The 19,428-nt window shown below is 45.8% G+C and overlaps 1 protein-coding gene across 1 annotated transcript in view; it reads left to right on the plus strand.

The window, feature by feature from the left end:
• Positions 1–204: 204 nt before the first annotated feature.
• LOC121843715 (receptor tyrosine-protein kinase erbB-4-like) overlaps positions 205–19,428 on the plus strand; it is a gene marked incomplete at its 3' end in the record, with an annotated part of 62,989 nt that continues 43,765 nt past the window's right edge. The window contains exons 1-3 of the mRNA XM_042313497.1: positions 205–398; positions 13,705–13,827; positions 17,585–17,683. Coding sequence (XP_042169431.1) covers positions 213–398; positions 13,705–13,827; positions 17,585–17,683 — 408 coding nt within the window. The remainder of the gene's footprint in view (positions 399–13,704; positions 13,828–17,584; positions 17,684–19,428) is intronic.

Here is a 19,428-nt window from a genome sequence, read left to right on the forward strand (position 1 = left end):
AAGAGATGGAGGGAGGAGATATGGAGGAAGAGATGGAGGGAGGAGAGATGGAGGGAGGAGATATGGAGGGAGGAGATTTGGAAGGGGAGAGACTCAGATCAGATAGGACCCACTGGTGGGATTGTTGTCTTGTCTGAGGAGCTAGGGGACATGGACATGACACACACACACACACACACACACACACACACACACACACACACAGTTCCATAATGGAGCCATACATGTTGGTGACATACGGGCCTGTCTCTTACTCTGTCTGCAGGACGCCCCTCATCGCGGCCGGGGTGATCGGTGCTCTGTTTGTCATCGTTATCGTGGCGCTGAGCGTGGCGGTCTACGTGCGCCGTAAGAGCATCAAGAAGAAGAGGGCTCTGCGCCGCTTCCTGGAGACAGAGGTGAGGGGTCAAGGGTCATCCAGGATTCATTGTGACTCAACCAATCAGCTCAGGGAATTAGACATTACATTACTATACTGGTACGGGGTTAAGAGTGGATATGATGTGAAGGATTTCACAGCATGTACTTGATGTATTTCTGAAAAGGATACGATCTCTGTGAAACCCTGACATGGTGTTGAACAAGATACAGTACACCTTGTGCTGCACATGTACTCTACACATCATAGTGCACTGTGTCAAAATGGAGTCTTCCAAACGGTTAACTCCACACCTTAGCTTGCTAAACCCTGGACAGAATATTTAACTGACCCATAAAGTATACAACTACCTCAACATGATGTGTTCTCCATCTCTCATTGTTGGAGCATTGAGATGAAGTTGCAGGGATGTATTACTAGACTGGAGAGTACGCTTGGTATTCATTGGAGGGGATGTGTGTGTGCGTTCACTTGTTAGTGTGTACGCCCGCAGTTGACCTGGCCTCCCAGTTCCATGACAAAGTAGGAGCTGTCGGGGAGCGTTAGGATCATTTACAGGTGAAACCACAGTGTTATAGACAGCTGTCAGTCTGGAGACGTTTACTGCCCCGCCTACTGCAGTCCCACAACACTGCAGCACAGAGGGGCTGACGGAAGAACACACACATCCATCTCAATCAGTCTTCCTCTGGCAAGGGAGAGTATCCATGATCCTGGATCGTATTGTGGTGGGGGGTAGAAATAGGGTCGGGGGGGTGACGATCTGGGACTACTGCCCAGTCTGCCAAACCCACCTAAACACACACACAGATGGACACACAAACACACACACCCTATGACCCTAGCACATACACTTTGAATACATACCCACCTCCCCTCCTCCCCACCTCCCCACCTCTCCCACTCCCCACCTCCCCACCCCACCTCCCCTCCTCCCCACCTCCCCTCCTCCCTGCCTCCCCACCCCTCCTCCCCACCTCCCCTCCTCCCCACCTCCCCACTCCCCTCCTCCCCACCTCCCCCCTCTCCCCCCCCTCCTCCCCACCTCCCCCTCCTCCCTGCCTCCCCACCTCCCCTCCTCCCCACCTCCCCACCTCCCCTCCTCCCCACCTCTCCCACTCCCCTCCTCCCCACCTCCCCTCCTCCCCACCTCCCCCACCTCCCCTCCTCCCCACCTCTCCACCCCACCTCCTCCCCACCTCTCCACCTCCCCTCCTCCCCATACCCCTCCTCCCCACTCCCCTCCTCCCCCCCTCCCCTCCTCCCCACCTCGCTATGCTGTCGAGCAGCCCCTGTCCTCTCTGATTGGTTGAAAGGAGGGTTTTTGATGTGCTATGCTGTCCAACAGCCCTTCTCCTCTCTGATTGGTTGAAAGGAGGGTTTTTTGATCCAGCAGCCCTTCTCCTCTCTGATTGGTTGAAAGGAGGGTTTTTGATGTGCTATGCTGTCCAGAAGCCCTTCTCCTCTCTGATTGGTTGAAACGAGGGATTTTGATGTGTGGATTTTGATGTGCTAGACAGAGAGACAGAGAGATATCTATATCTCCTCTATATTTCCTCTCAATTCAATTCAATTCAATTCAATTCAAGGGGCTGTATTGGCATGGGAAACATGTGTTAACATTGCCAAAGCAAGTTAGGTAGATAATATACAAAAGTGAAATAAACAATAAAAATTAACAGTAAATATTACATATACACAAGTTTCAAAACAATAAAGACATAACAAATGTCATATTATGTATACTATACAGTGTTGTAATGATGTACAAATGGTTAAAGTACACAAGATAAAATAAATAAGCATAAATATGGGTTGTATTTACAATGGTGTTTGTTCTTCACTGGTTGACCTTTTCTTGTGGCAACAGGTCACACATCTTGCTGCTGTGATGGCACACTGTGGTATTTCACCCAGTAGATATGGGAGTTTATCAAAATTGGGTTTGTTTTCGAATTCTTTGTGGATCTGTGTAATCTGAGGGAAATATGTGTCTCTAATATGGTCATACATTGGGCAGGAGGTTAGGAAGTGCAGCTCAGTTTCCACCTCATTTTGTCGGCAGTGAGCACATAGCCTGTCTTCTCTTGAGAGCCATGTCTGCCTACGACGGGCTAAGCTATGCTTCTCTCTCTATCTCCTCTCTCTCTATCTCATCTCTCTATCTCCTCTCTCTATATATCTCCTCCTATATCTCCTATCTCGCTATATATTCTGCCACTGTGTACTCTCTGTTTAGGGCCAAATAGCATTCTAGTTTGCTCTGTTTTATACATATTATAAGTTTGCTCAGAAAATATAAGGTCTAAGGCTTTTTGAAGACAGATTTTTAAAAATTGCTTGTCTCTGAGTCTGCTACCAAGGCCTTTCCCAGATTACTCTTTGACCCCTGACCCCTGATTTGAACATTGACTCCTTGTCTGTCTGCTGGAGCAACACTAATAGGTTTAGTTGTCCTGCTGTGCTTGCTCTGTGGGCTCCACCTCCCCTTCTCCTCTGTTCAGAGCCAAGGGGCCATTTCAGCACCACATGCTAGAGTAGCCCAGTGGACAGCTCCCTTACTTGATATCAAGTCAGGCATTAGATGTTCAGTCCCAGGGCATCAGACAGCCCCTCACTGTTCTAGACTCCTAGTCCTTGTTTATGTCCAGGTTTACTGGGAATCATCTTTCTTTCATGATTTTCTATTATTCTCTCTCTCTCTCTCTCTCTCTCTCTCTCTCTCTCTCGTTCCTCTCTCGTTCCCTCTATCTCTCGTTCTCTCTCTCTCTCTCTCTCTCTCTCTCTCTCTCTCTCTCTCATTCCCTCTCCCTCTCCCTTTCGTTCTTCGTTCTCTCTCTCTCTCTCTCTCTCTTGTTCACTCTCCCTCTCCCTCTCTCTCTCGTTCTCTCTCTCTCCCTCTCCCTCTCCCTCTCTCTCGTTCTCTCGTTCTCTCTCTCATTCTCTCTCTCTCTCTCTCTCTCTCTCTCGTTCTCTCTCTCTCTCTCTCTCTCTCGCTCTCTTTCTCTTTCTCTCTCTATTCCCCCCCTCTCCTTCTCTCTTTCAGTCAATGCTATTGGCTCACTTCCACTAGCAATAGCTCAGGGCTTACATGCTAGATCAGACACATTATAATGAATCTGAATGATGCTGGGTGTGTGTAGTGTGTCATTGCAAAGCTGTGGGCAATGTCATGGACCCCAGTGAACGTCTCAGTAATCCTGCTTTTATATCCTACTGAATATACACTGCTCAAAAAAATAAAGGGAACACTAAAATAACACATCCTAGATCTGAATGAATGAAATATTCTTATTAAATACTTTTTTCTTTACATAGTTGAATGTGCTGACAACACAATCACACAAAAATTATCAATGGAAATCAAATGTATCAACCCATTGAGGTCTGGATTTGGAGTCACACTCAAAACTAAAGTGGAAAACCACACTACAGGCTGATCCAACTTTGATGTAATGTCCTTAAAACAAGTCAAAATGAGGCTCAGTAGTGTGTGTGTGTGGCCTCCATGTGCCTGTATGACCTCCCTACAACACCTGGGTATGCTCCTGATGAGGTGGCGGATGGTCTCCTGGACTAAAGCATCCGCCAACTCCTGGACAGTCTGTGGTGCAACGTGGCGTTGGTGCATGGAGCGAGACATGATGTCCCAGATGTGCTCAATTGGATTCAGGTCTGGGGAACGGGCGGGCCAGTCCATAGCATCAATGCCTTCCTCTTGCAGGAACTGCTGACACACTCCATCCACATGAGGTCTAGCATTGTCTTGCATTAGGAGGAACCCAGGGCCAACCGCACCAGCATATGGTCTCACAAGGGGTCTGAGGATGTCATCCCGGTACCTAATGGCAGTCAGGCTACCTCTGGCGAGCACATGGAGGGCTGTGCTCCCCCCCAAAGAAATGCCACCCCACACCATGACTGACTCACCACCAAAGCGATCATGCTGGAGGATGTTGCAGGCAGCAGAACATTCTCCACGGCGTCTCCAGACTCTGTCACGTCTGTCACATGCTCAGTGTGAACCTGCTTTCATCTGTGAAGAGCACAGGGCGCCAGTGGCGAATTTGCCAATCTTGGTGTTTTCTGGCAAATGCCAAACGTCCTGCACGGTGTTGGGCTGTAAGCACAACCCCCACTTGTGGACGTCGGGCCCTCATACCACCCTCATGGAGTCTGTTTCTGACCGTTTGAGCAGACACATGCACATTTGTGGCCTGCTGGAGGTCATTTTGCAGGGCTCTGGCAGTGCTCCTCCTTGCACAAAGGCGGAGGTAGCGGTCCTGCTGCTGGGTTATTGCCCTCCTACAGCCTCCTCCACGTCTCCTGATGTACCGGCCTGTCTCCTGGTAGCGCCTCCATGCTCTGGACACTACGCTGACAGACACAGCAAACCTTCTTGCCACAGCTCGCATTGATGTGCCATCCTGGATGAGCTGCACTACCTGAGCCACTTGTGTGGGTTGTAGACTCCATCTCATGCTACCACTAGAGTGAAAGCACCGCCAGCAATCAAAAGTGACCAAAACATCAGCCAGGAAGCATAGGAACTGAGAAGTGGTCTGTGGTCACCACCTGCAGAACCACTCCTTTATTGGGGGTGTCTTGCTAATTGCCTATAATTTCCACCTGTTCCATTTGCACAACAGCATGTGAAATTTATTGTCAATCAGTGTTGCTTCCTAAGTGGATAGTTTGATTTCACAGAAGTGTGATTGACTTGGAGTTACATTGTGTTGTTTAAGTGTTCCCTTTATTTTTTGAGCAGTGAATATATAAAAATATAACACTGAAGTATGGTCTTAGTAAACAGACACACACACAGCGAGCAGAGACACACACACAGGAACATAGAGACACACAGGAACATAGAGACACAGGAACATAGACACACAGGAACATAGAGAGACAGGAACATAGAGAGACACAGGAACATAGAGACACACAGGAACATAGAGACACAGGAACATAGAGACACACAGGAACATAGAGACACAGGAACATAGAGACACACAGGAACATAGAGACACAGGAACATAGAGACACAGGAACATAGAGACACAGGAACATAGAGACACACAGTGAACATAGAGACACAGGAACATAGAGACACAGGAACATAGAGAGACACAGGAACATAGAGACACAGGAACATAGAGACACAGGAACATAGAGACACACAGGAACATAGACACAGGAAGACACAGGAACATAGAGAGACACAGGAGACACAGGAACATAGAGACACACAGGAATATAGAGACACAGGAACATAGAGAGACACAGGAACATAGAGAGACAGGAACATAGAGACACAGGAACATAGAGAGACACAGGAACATAGAGACACAGGAACATAGAGACACAGGAACATAGAGACACAGGAACATAGAGAGACACAGGAACATAGAGACACAGGAACATAGAGACACACAGGAACATAGAGACACACAGGAACATAGAGACACAGGAACATAGAGACACAGGAATATAGAGAGACACAGGAACATAGAGACACAGGAACACAGGAACATAGAGACACAGGAACATAGAGACACAGGAACATAGAGAGACACAGGAAACACAGGAACACACAGGAACATAGAGAGACACAGGAACATAGAGAGACACAGGAACAGGAACATAGAGACACAGGAACATAGAGACACAGGAACATAGAGAGACACAGGAACATAGAGAGACAGGAACATAGAGACACAGGAACATAGAGAGACACAGGAACATAGAGAGACAGGAACATAGAGAGAGACACAGGAACATAGAGACACACAGAGACACAGGAACACAGGAACATAGAGAGACACAGGAACATAGAGAGACACAGGAACATAGAGACACACAGGAACATAGAGACACACAGGAACATAGAGAGACACAGGAACATAGAGACACACATATAGAACATAGAGACACACAGGAACATAGAGACACAGGAACAGAGAGACACAGGAACATAGAGAGACACAGGAACATAGAGACACAGGAACAGAGACACAGGAACATAGAGAGAGACACAGGAGAGACACAGGAACATAGAGACACAGGAACATAGAGACACAGGAACATAGAGACACAGGAACATAGAGACACAGGAACATAGAGAGGAACATAGAGACACAGGAACATAGAGACACACAGGAACATAGAGAGACACAGAGAGACACAGGAACATAGAGACACACAGTGAACAGAGACACAGGAACATAGAGACACACAGGAACATAGAGACACAGGAACATAGAGACACACAGTGAACAGAGACACACAGGAACATAGAGACAGGAACACAGGAACATAGAGAGACACAGGAACAGAGACACACAGTGAACAGAGACACACAGGAACATAGAGACACACAGAACAGAGACACACAGGAACATAGAGACACACAGTGAACAGAGACACACAGTGAACAGGACACATACAGGAACATAGAGACACACAGGAACATAGAGACACACAGGAACATAGAGACACACAGGAACATAGAGACACAGAGACACACAGGAACATAGAGACACAGGAACATAGAGACACACAGGAACAGGAACATAGAGACACACAGGAACATAGAGACACACAGGAACAGGAACATAGAGACACACAGGAACATAGAGACACACACAGGAACATAGAGACACACAGGAACATAGAGACACACAGGAACATAGAGACACACAGGAACAGGAACATAGAGACACACAGGAACATAGAGAGACACAGGAACATAGAGACACAGGAACATAAGAGACACACAGGAACACACAGAGACACAGGAACATAGAGAGACACAGGAACATAGAGAGACACAGGAACATAGAGACACAGGAACATAGAGACACAGGAACATAGAGACACACAGGAACACACAGACACACAGGAACACACAGACACACAGGAACATAGAGAGACACAGGAACATAGAGAGACACAGGAACATAGAGACACAGGAACATAGAGAGACACAGGGAGACATAGAGAGACACAGGAACATAGGAGAGACACAGGAACATAGAGAGACACAGGAACATAGAGACACAGGAACACAGGAACATAGAGACACAGGAACATAGAGACACACAGGAACATAGAGAGGCACAGGAACATAGAGAGACAGGAACATAGAGACACAGGAACATAGAGAGACACAGGAACATAGAGAGACACAGGAACATAGAGACACAGGAACATAGAGAGACACAGGAACATAGAGACACACAGGAACATAGAGACACACAGGAACATAGAGAGACACAGGAACATAGAGAGACACAGGAACATAGAGAGACACAGGAACATAGAGAGACACAGGAACATAGAGAGACACAGGAACATAGAGAGACACAGGAACATAGAGACACAGGAGAGACACAGGAACATAGAGAGACACAGGAACATAGAGACACAGGAACATAGAGAGACACAGGAACATAGAGACACAGGAAGGAACATAGAGAGACACAGGAACATAGAGACACACAGGAACATAGAGAGACATAGAGACACAGGAACATAGAGACACAGGAACATAGAGACAGGAACATAGAGAGACACACATAGAGACACAGGAGAGACACAGGAACATAGAGACACACAGGAACATGGAGAGACAGGAACATAGAGAGACACAGGAACATAGAGACACAGGAACATAGAGACACACAGGAACATAGAGCACAGAGACACACAGGAACATATAGGACTAGAGACACAGGAACATAGAGAGACACAGGAACATAGAGAGACACAGGAACATAGAGACACACAGGAACATAGAGAGACACAGGAATATAGAGAGACACAGGAACATAGAGAGACACAGGAATATAGAGACACACAGGAACATAGAGACACACAGGAACATAGAGACAGGAACACAGAGAGACACAGGAACATAGAGAGACACAGGAACATAGAGAGACACAGGAACATAGAGACACACAGGAACACATAGAGACACAGGAACATAGAGACACAGGAACACAGGACATAGAGAGACACAGGAACATAGAGAGACAGGAACATAGAGACACAGGAACATAGAGACACAGGAACATAGGAGAGACAGGAACATAGAGACACAGGAACATAGAGAGACACAGGAACATAGAGAGACACAGGAACATAGAGACACACAGGAACATGGAGAGACAGGAACATAGAGACACACAGGAACATAGAGACACACAGGAACATAGAGAGACACAGGAACATAGAGACACAGGAACATAGAGACACAGGAACATAGAGACACAGGAACATAGAGACACAGGAACATAGAGACACAGGAACATAGAGACACAGGAACATAGAGACACACAGTGAACAGAGACACAGGAACATAGAGAGACACAGGAACATAGAGACACAGGAACATAGAGACACAGGAACATAGAGACACAGGAACATAGAGAGACACAGGAACATAGAGACACACAGGAACATGGAGAGACAGGAACACAGGAGAGACACAGGAACATAGAGACACAGGAACAGAGAACAGGAAGACACAGACACAGGAACATAGAGACACAGGAACATAGAGAGACACAGGAACATAGAGAGACACAGGAACATAGAGAGACACAGGAACATAGAGACACACAGGAACATAGAGAGACACAGGAACATAGAGAGACACAGAACATAGAGACACAGGAACATAGAGACACAGGAACACACAGGAACATAGAGACACACAGGAGGAACATAGAGAGACACAGGAACAGAGACACAGGAACATAGAGAGACACAGGAACATAGAGAGACACAGGAACATAGAGACACACAGGACACACAGACACACAGGAACATAGAGACACAGGAACAGAGAGACATAGGAACACAGAGAGACACAGGAACATAGAGACACAGGAACATAGAGACACAGGAACATAGAGAGACACAGGAACATAGAGAGACACAGGAACATAGAGAGAAAGGAACATAGAGACACAGGAACATAGAGAGACACAGGAACATAGAGAGACACAGGAACATAGAGACACACAGGAACATGGAGACACAGGAACAGGAACAGAGACACACAGGAACATAGAGACACACAGGAACATAGAGAGACACAGGAACATAGAGAGACAGGAATATAGAGAGACACAGGAACATAGAGAGACAGGAACATAGAGACACAGGAACATAGAGACACAGGAATATAGAGAGACAGGAATATAGAGACACAGGAACATAGAGAGACACAGGAACATAGAGAGACAGGAATATAGAGACACAGGAACATAGAGAGACACAGGAACATAGAGACACAGGAACATAGAGACACAGGAACATAGAGACACAGGAACATAGAGACACAGGAACATAGAGACACACAGGAACATAGAGACACACAGGAACATAGAGAGACACAGGAACATAGAGACACACACAGGAACATAGAGACACACAGGAACACACAGGAACATAGAGACACACAGGAACATAGAGACACACAGGACACAGGAACATAGAGACACACAGGAACATAGAGAGACACAGGAACATAGAGACACAGGAACAGAACACATAGAGACACAGACACAGGAACATAGAGAGACACAGGAACATAGAGAGACACAGGAACATAGAGAGACACAGGAACATAGAGACACAGGAACATAGAGACACAGAGACACAGGAACACAGGACACACAGAGACACACAGGAACATACAGACACACAGGAACATAGAGAGACACAGGAACATAGAGACACAGGAACACAGGAACATAGAGACACAGGAACATAGAGACACACAGGAACATAGAGAGACACAGGAACATAGAGAGACACAGGAACATAGAGACACAGGAACATAGAGACACAGGAACATAGAGACACAGGAACATAGAGACACACAGGAACATAGAGAGACACAGGAACATAGAGAGACACAGGAACATAGAGACACAGGAACAGAGACACAGGAACATAGAGAGACACAGGAACATAGAGAGACACAGGAACATAGAGACACAGGAACACACAGGAACATAGAGACACACAGGAACATAGAGACACAGGAACATAGAGAGACACAGGAACACAGAGAGACACAGGAACATAGAGACACAGGAACATAGAGAGACACAGGAACATAGAGAGACACAGGAACATAGAGAGACACAGGAGGAACACAGGAACATAGAGAGACACAGGAACATAGAGACACAGGAACATAGAGAGACACAGGAAATAGAGAGACACAGGAACATAGAGACACAGGAACATAGAGAGACACAGGAACATAGAGAAACACAGGAACATAGAGACACAGGAACATAGAGACACACAGGAACATAGAGACACACAGGAACATAGAGACACACAGGAGAGACACAGGGAACAAAGGAACATAGAGAGACACAGGAACATAGAGAGACACAGGAACATAGAGACACACAGGAACATAGAGACACAGGAACATAGAGAGACACAGGAACATAGAGAGACACAGGAACATAGAGACACACAGGAACATAGAGACACAGGAACACACAACATAGAGAGACACAGGAACATAGAGAGACACAGAACATAGAGACACAGGAACATAGAGAGACACAGGAACATAGAGACACACAGGAACACAGGAACATAGAGACACACAGGAACATAGAGAGACACAGGAAATATAGAGACACACAGGAACATAGAGACACACAGGAACATAGAGACACACAGGAACATAGAGAGACACAGGAACATAGAGACACAGAGAGAACATAGAGAGACACAGGAACATAGAGACAGAGAACATAGAGACACAGACACACAGACACACAGGAACATAGAGACACACAGGAACATAGAGAGAGACAGGAACATAGAGAGACACAGGAACATAGAGACACAGGAACATAGAGACACAGGAACATAGAGGAACATAGAGACACAGGAACATAGAGACACAGGAACATAGAGACACAGGAACATAGAGAGACACAGGAACATAGAGAGACACAGGAACATAGAGAGACACAGGAACATAGAGACACAGGAACATAGAGACACACAGGAACATAGAGACACACAGGAACATAGAGACACAGGAACATAGAGACACAGGAACATAGAGACACAGGAACATAGAGACACAGGAACATAGAGAGACACAGGAACATAGAGACACAGGAACATAGAGACACAGGAATATAGAGAGACACAGGAACATAGAGAGACACAGGAACATAGAGAGACACAGGAACATAGAGAGACACAGGAACATAGAGACACAGGAACATAGAGAGACACAGGAACATAGAACACAGGAACACAGGAACATAGAGACACAGGAACATAGAGAGACACAGGAACATAGAGACACACAGGAACATAGAGAGACACAGGAACATGGAGAGACAGGAACATAGAGAGACACAGGAACATAGAGAGACACAGGAACATAGAGACACACAGGAACATAGAGACACAGGAACATAGAGAGACAGGAACAACATAGAGACACACAGGAACATAGAGAGACACAGGAACATAGAGAGACACAGGAACATAGAGAGACACAGGAACATAGAGACACACAGGAACATAGAGAGACACAGGAACATAGAGAGACACAGGAACATAGAGAGACACAGGAATATAGAGACACAGGAACATAGAGACACACAGGAACATAGAGACACACAGGAACATAGAGAGACAGGAACAGGAACACAGGAATAGAGAGACACAGGAACATAGAGAGACACAGGAACATAGAGACACACAGGAACATAGAGACACACAGGAACATAGAGACACACAGGAACATAGAGAGACATAGGAACATAGAGAGACACAGGAACATAGAGAGAAAGGAACATAGAGACACAGGAACATAGAGAGACACAGGAACATAGAGAGACACAGAGAGACACAGGAACATAGAGAGACACAGGAACATAGAGACACAGGAAGACACAGGAACATAGAGAGACACAGGAACATAGAGACACACAGGAACATAGAGACACAGGAACATAGAGAGACACAGGAACATAGAGACACAGGAACATAGAGACACAGGAACATAGAGAGACACAGGAACATAGAGAGACACAGGAACATAGAGACACAGGAATATAGAGAGACACAGGAACATAGAGACACAGGAACATAGAGACACAGGAACATAGAGACACAGGAACATAGAGACACACAGGAACATAGAGACACACAGGAACATAGAGACACACAGGAACATAGAGAGACACAGGAACATAGAGACACACAGGAACATAGAGAGACAGGAACATAGAGAGACACAGGAACATAGAGAGAACACACAGGAACATAGAGACACAGGAACATAGAGAGACAGGAACATAGAGACACAGGAACATAGAGACACACAGTGAACATAGAGACACAGGAACATAGAGACACAGGAGAGACACAGGAACATAGAGAGACAGGAACAGGAACAGGAAGAGACACACAGGAACATAGAGAGACAGGAACATAGAGAGACACAGGAACATAGAGACACACAGGAACATAGAGACACAGGAACATACACAGGAGACACAGGAACATAGAGACACACAGGAACATAGAGACACAGAGACACAGGAACATAGAGAGACACAGGAACATAGAGACACAGGAACATAGAGACACAGGAACATAGAGAGACACAGGAACATAGAGAGACACAGGAACAGAGACACACAGGAACAGAGACACACACACACACACACACACACACACACACACACACACACACACACAGCGAACAGAGAGAGACACAGACAGTGAACAGAGAGACACACAGAGTGAACAGAGAGAGACACACACAGTGAACAGAGAGAGACACACACACAGTGAACAGAGAGAGACACACACAGTGAACAGAGAGACACACAGTGAACAGAGAGAGACACACACAGTGAACAGAGAGAGACACACACAGTGAACAGAGAGAGACACACACAGTGAACAGAGAGACACACACACACACACAGCGAACAGAGAGACATACACACACACAGCGAACAGAGAGACACACACACACAGCGAACAGAGAGACAGACACAAACAGCGAACAGAGACACACACACACACACTGACTGACAGATATATTGTCTCATTATGGTGTTTGATGACCGATGCTGAGCTGGTTGATTATGTCGGTGATAAACCTATATGAAGGGCCCTGATAGGCTGATTGGCTCATTAAGATATGTATTGATTGGTCGGCTGATGGAGGTATTGACCATGTGTGTGTGTGCCTCCCGGTGTGTGTGTGTGCATTTGTATGTGTATGTGTGTGTGTGTGTGTGTTCCAGTTGGTGGAGCCCCTGACCCCTAGCGGCACGGCCCCCAACCAGGCCCAGCTTCGTATCCTCAAAGAGACAGAGCTAAAGAGGGTTAAGATCCTCGGCTCGGGAGCCTTCGGCACCGTCCACAAGGTACGGTTGATTGTGCCTCTGTTTGTGAGTGTGCCTCTGTTTGTGAGTGTGCCTCTGTTTGTGAGTGTGCCTCTGTTTGTGATTGTGCCTCTGTTTGTGAGTGTGCCTCTGTTTGTGATTGTGCCTCTGTTTGTGAGTGTGCCTCTGTTTGTGAGTGTGCCTCTGTTTGTGTGTGCCTCTGTTTGTGAGTGTGCCTCTGTTTGTGAGTGTGCCTCTGTTTGTGAGTGTGCCTCTGTTTGTGAGTGTGCCTCTGTTTGTGAGTGTGCCTCTGTTTGTGAGTGTGCCTCTGTTTGTGATTGTGCCTCTGTTTGTGAGTGTGCCTCTGTTTGTGATTGTGCCTCTGTTTGTGAGTGTGCCTCTGTTTGTGAGTGTGCCTCTGTTTGTGATGTGTGCCTCTGTTTGTGATTGTGCCTCTGTTTGTGATTGTGCCTCTGTTTGTGATTGTGCCTCTGTTTGTGATTGTGCCTCTGTTTGTGAGTGTGCCTCTGTTTGTGAGTGTGCCTCTGTTTGTGATTGTGCCTCTGTTTGTGATTGTGCCTCTGTTTGTGAGTGTGCCTCTGCCTCTTTGTGAGTGTGCCTGTTCTGCCTCTTTGTGAGTGTGCCTCTGTTTGTGAGTGTGCCTCTGTTTGTGAGTGTGCCTCTGTTTGTGAGTGTGCCTCTGTTTGTGAGTGTGCCTCTGTTTGTGAGTGTGCCTCTGTTTGTGATTGTGCCTGTTTCTGTCTGTTTTGTGATTGTGCCTCTGTCTGTTTGTGATTGTGCCTCTGTTTGTGAGTGTGCCTCTGTTTGTGAGTGTGCCTCTGTTTGTGATTGTGCCTCTGTTTGTGAGTGTGCCTCTGTTTGTGAGTGTGCCTCTGTTTGTGAGTGTGCCTCTGTTTGTGAGTGTGCCTCTGTTTGTGAGTGTGCCTCTGTTTGTGATTGTGCCTCTGTTTGTGATGAGTGTGCCTCTGTTTGTGATTGTGCCTCTGTTTGTGAGTGTGCCTCTGTTTGTGAGAGTGTGCCTCTGTTTGTGAGTGTGCCTCTGTTTGTGTGTGCCTCTGTTTGTGATTGTGCCTCTGTTTGTGAGTGTGCCTCTGTTTGTGAGTGTGCCTCTGTTTGTGATGAGTGTGCCTCTGTTTGTGAGTGTGCCTCTGTTTGTGTGCCTCTGTTTGTGATTGTGCCTCTGTTTGTGATTGTGCCTCTGTTTGTGAGTGTGCCTCTGTTTGTGAGTGTGCCTCTGTTTGTGAGTGTGCCTCTGTTTGTGAGTGTGCCTCTGTTTGTGAGTGTGCCTCTGTTTGTGAGTGTGCCTCTGTTTGTGAGTGTGCCTCTGTTTGTGAGTGTGCCTCTGTTTGTGAGTGTGCCTCTGTTTGTGAGTGTGTGCCTCTGTTTGTGAGTGTGCCTCTGTTTGTGAGTGTGCCTCTGTTTGTGAGTGTGCCTCTGTTTGTGAGTGTGCCTCTGTTTGTGAGTGTGCCTCTGTTTGTGAGTGTGCCTCTGTTTGTGATTGTGCCTCTGTTTGTGATTGTGCCTCTGTTTGTGAGTGTGCCTCTGTTTGTGAGTGTGCCTCTGTTTGTGATTGTGCCTTTCCTTATTTTGCCTGTAATTATTTTGCCTGTAATTATTTTTGGTTCATGGTTCTGTCCTGATATGATGGATGACAGTGTGACTGTGTCTTAATACTGTGTATGACTGTGTGTAATACTGTGAATGAGTGTGTAATACTGTGTATGAGTGTGTAATACTGTGTATGACTGTGTGTAATACTGTGTATGAGTGTGTAATACTGTGTATGAGTGTGTAATACTGTGTATGAGTGTGTAATACTGTGTATGACTGTGTGTAATACTGTGTATGAGTGTGTAATACTGTGTATGAGTGTGTAATACTGTGTATGACTGTGTGTAATACTGTGTATGAGTGTGTAATACTGTGTATGACTGTGTGTAATACTGTGTATGAGTGTGTAATACTGTGTATGAGTGTGTAATACTGTGTATGACTGTGTGTAATACTGTGTATGAGTGTGTAATACTGTGTATGACTGTGTGTAATACTGTGTATGACTGTGTGTAATACTGTGCATGACTGTGTGTAATACTGTGTATGACTGTGTGTAATACTATGTATGACTGTGTAATACTGTGTATGACTGTGTGTAATACTGTGTGTAATACTGTGTATGACTGTGTGTAATACTGTGTAATACTGTGTATGACTGTGTGTAATACTGTGTATGACTGTGTGTAATACTGTGTATGACTGTGTGTAATACTGTGTATGACTGTGTGTAATACTGTGTTTGACTGTGTGTAATACTGTGTATGACTGTGTGTAATACTGTGTATGACTGTGTGTAATACTGTGTATGACTGTGTGTAATACTGTGTATGACTGTGTAATACTGTGTATGACTGTGTGTAATACTGTGTATGACTGTGTGTAATACTGTGTAATACTGTGTATGACTGTGTGTAATACTGTGTAATACTGTGTATGACTGTGTGTAATACTGTGTATGACTGTGTGTAATACTGTATATGACTGTGTGTAATACTGTGTATGACTGTGTATGACTGTGTGTAATACTGTGTTTGACTGTGTGTAATACTGTGTATGACTGTGTGTAATACTGTGCATGACTGTGTGTAATACTGTGTATGAGTGTGTAATACTGTGTATGACTGTGTGTAATACTGTGTATGACTGTGTGTAATACTGTGTATGATTGTGTGTAATACTGTGTATGACTGTGTGTAATACTGTGTATGACTGTGTGTAATACTGTGTATGAGTGTGTAATACTGTGTATGAGTGTGTAATACTGTGTATGACTGTGTGTAATACTGTGTATGAGTGTGTAATACTGTGTATGACTGTGTGTAATACTGTGTATGAGTGTGTAATACTGTGTATGACTGTGTGTAATACTGTGTATGAGTGTGTAATACTGTGTATGACTGTGTGTAATACTGTGTATGACTGTGTGTAATACTGTGTATGACTGTGTGTAATACTATGTATGACTGTGTAATACTGTGTATGAGTGTGTAATACTGTGTATGACTGCGTGTAATACTGTGTATGAGTGTGTAATACTGTGTATGACTGTGTGTAATACTGTGTATGAGTGTGTAATACTGTGTATGACTGTGTGTAATACTGAGTATGAGTGTGTAATACTGTGTATGACTGTGTGTAATACTGTGTATGACTGTGTGTAATACTGTGTATGAGTGTGTAATACTGTGTATGACTGTGTGTAATACTGTGTATGACTGTGTGTATACTGTGTATGACTGTGTGTAATACTGTGTATGACTGTGTGTAATACTGTGTGTAATACTGTGTATGACTGTGTGTAATACTGTATGTAATACTGTGTATGACTGTGTGTAATACTGTGTAATACTGTGTATGACTGTGTGTAATACTGTGTATGACTGTGTGTAATACTGTGTATGACTGTGTGTAATACTGTGTATGACTGTGTGTAATACTGTGTATGACTGTGTGTAATACTGTGTATGAGTGTGTAATACTGTGTATGACTGCGTGTAATACTGTGTATGAGTGTGTAATACTGTGTATGACTCTGTGTAATACTGTGTATGACTGTGTGTAATACTGTGTATGACTGTCTTTTTTCATTATTTCTGACATTGCTTCTATTCTCTGAGATTGTGGGAATGGTTTATGTGTCTCCTTTCAGTGTGTTAAAGTGTGTCGATATGTCCATAGGAGTTTGTGTTTAGCAGTGGTAACTCTCAGTGCCTGTGTATTTCAGGGTATCTGGGTCCCAGAGGGAGAGACAGTAAAGATCCCAGTGGCCATAAAGATCCTGAATGAAGTTACGGGGCCCAAAGCAAACGTGGAGTTCATGGACGTGAGTATTACACCACAGCTGTGTGTGTGTGTGTGTGTGTGTGTGTGTGTGTGTGTGTGTGTGTGTGTGTGTGTTGTGTGTGTGTGTGTGTGTGTGTGTGTGTGTGTGTTCGTGTGTGTGTGTTCGTGTGTGTATTACACACATATACTATTGTCTTCTCTGAGGTATTAGTTGAGCTCATTCCATCTTCTGAAACCTCAGTCTAGTCAGGTTGATCAGTTCAGCCCAGAACCCCCCTGCTTAATGCCTGGCATGTAGTCTAATGCACCAGGTCTGTTCACATCACCAGGTGTTTATATGGCATACAGTCTTGTCTGGATCACTGGGTAGAGGGTATGCAGGGAAGAGGACAGAGGACAGAGGGAGAGGAGGTAGAAGCCCTTGACTTGCCTTTGAGCCAAGCCTGGGTTGGGGGTAGGATAGAGGATGGGGTAGGATAGAGGATGGTGTAGGATAGATGATGGGGTGGGATAGAGGATGGGGTAGGACAGAGGATGTGGTAGGATAGAGGATGGGGTAGGATAGAGGATGGGGTTTGGGGTTGGATAGAGGATAGGGTAGGGGTAGAGGATGGGGTATGGAATCGAGGATGGGGTAGGGGTTAGAGGATTGGGTAGGGGTTAGAGGATTGGATAGGGGTTAGAGGATGGGGTAGAGAATAGAGGATGGGGTAGGGATTATAGGATGGGGAAAGGTTAGAGGTTGGGGTAGGGATTATAGGATGGGGTAGGGTTAGAGGATGGGGTATGTATTATAGGATGGGGTAGCTTAGAGGATGGGGTAGGGATTATAGGATGGGGTAGCGTTAGAGGATGGGGTAGGGATTATAAAATGGGGTAGGGTTAGAGGTTGGGGTAGGATAGAGGCTGGGGTAGGGGTTATGGGATGGGGTAGGGGTTGAGGATTGGGTAAGGGTTAGAGGATGGGGTAAGGGTTAGAGGATGGGATAGGGGTTATAGGATAGGGTAAGGGTTAGAGGATGGGATAGGGGTTATAGGATAGGGTAGGGGTTAGAGGATTGGGTAAGGGTTAAAGGATGGGGTAGGATAGAGTATGGGGTTGGATAGAGGATGGTGTAGGATAGATGATGGGGTGGGATAGAGGATGGGGTAGGACAGAGGATGGGGTAGGATGTGGTAGGATAGAGGATGGGGTAGGATAGAGGATGGGGTTTGGGGTTTAGAGGATAGGGTGGGGTAGAGGATTATGGAATCGAGGATGGGGTAGGGGTTAGAGGATTGGGTAGGGGTTAGAGGATTGGATAGGGGTTAGAGGATGGGGTAGGTAGAGGATGGGGTAGGGGATGGGGAAAGGTTAGAGGTTGGGGTAGGGATTATAGGATGGGGTAGGGTTAGAGGATGGGGGTATTATAGGATGGGGTAGGCTTAGAGGATGGGGTAGGGATTATAGGATGGGGTAGCGTTAGAGGATGGGGTAGGGATTATAAAATGGGGTAGGGTTAGAGGTTGGGGTAGGATAGAGGCTGGGGTAGGGGTTATGGGATGGGGTAGGGGTTGAGGATTGGGTAAGGGTTAGAGGATGGGGTAAGGGTTAGAGGATGGGATAGGGGTTATAGGATAGGGTAAGGGTTAGAGGATGGGATGGGATAGGGGTTATAGGATAGGGTAGGGGTTAGAGGATTGGGTAAGGGTTAAAGGATGGGGTAGGATAGAGTATGGGGTTGGGGATAGAGGATGTGGTAGGATAGGGGATGGGGTAAGAAGGACGATGGGGTAAGGTGGAGG

This window comes from Oncorhynchus tshawytscha, unplaced genomic scaffold (genome assembly GCF_018296145.1).
Source record: "Oncorhynchus tshawytscha isolate Ot180627B unplaced genomic scaffold, Otsh_v2.0 Un_contig_7511_pilon_pilon, whole genome shotgun sequence".
In the NCBI taxonomy this organism is placed as follows: Eukaryota; Metazoa; Chordata; class Actinopteri; order Salmoniformes; family Salmonidae; genus Oncorhynchus; species Oncorhynchus tshawytscha.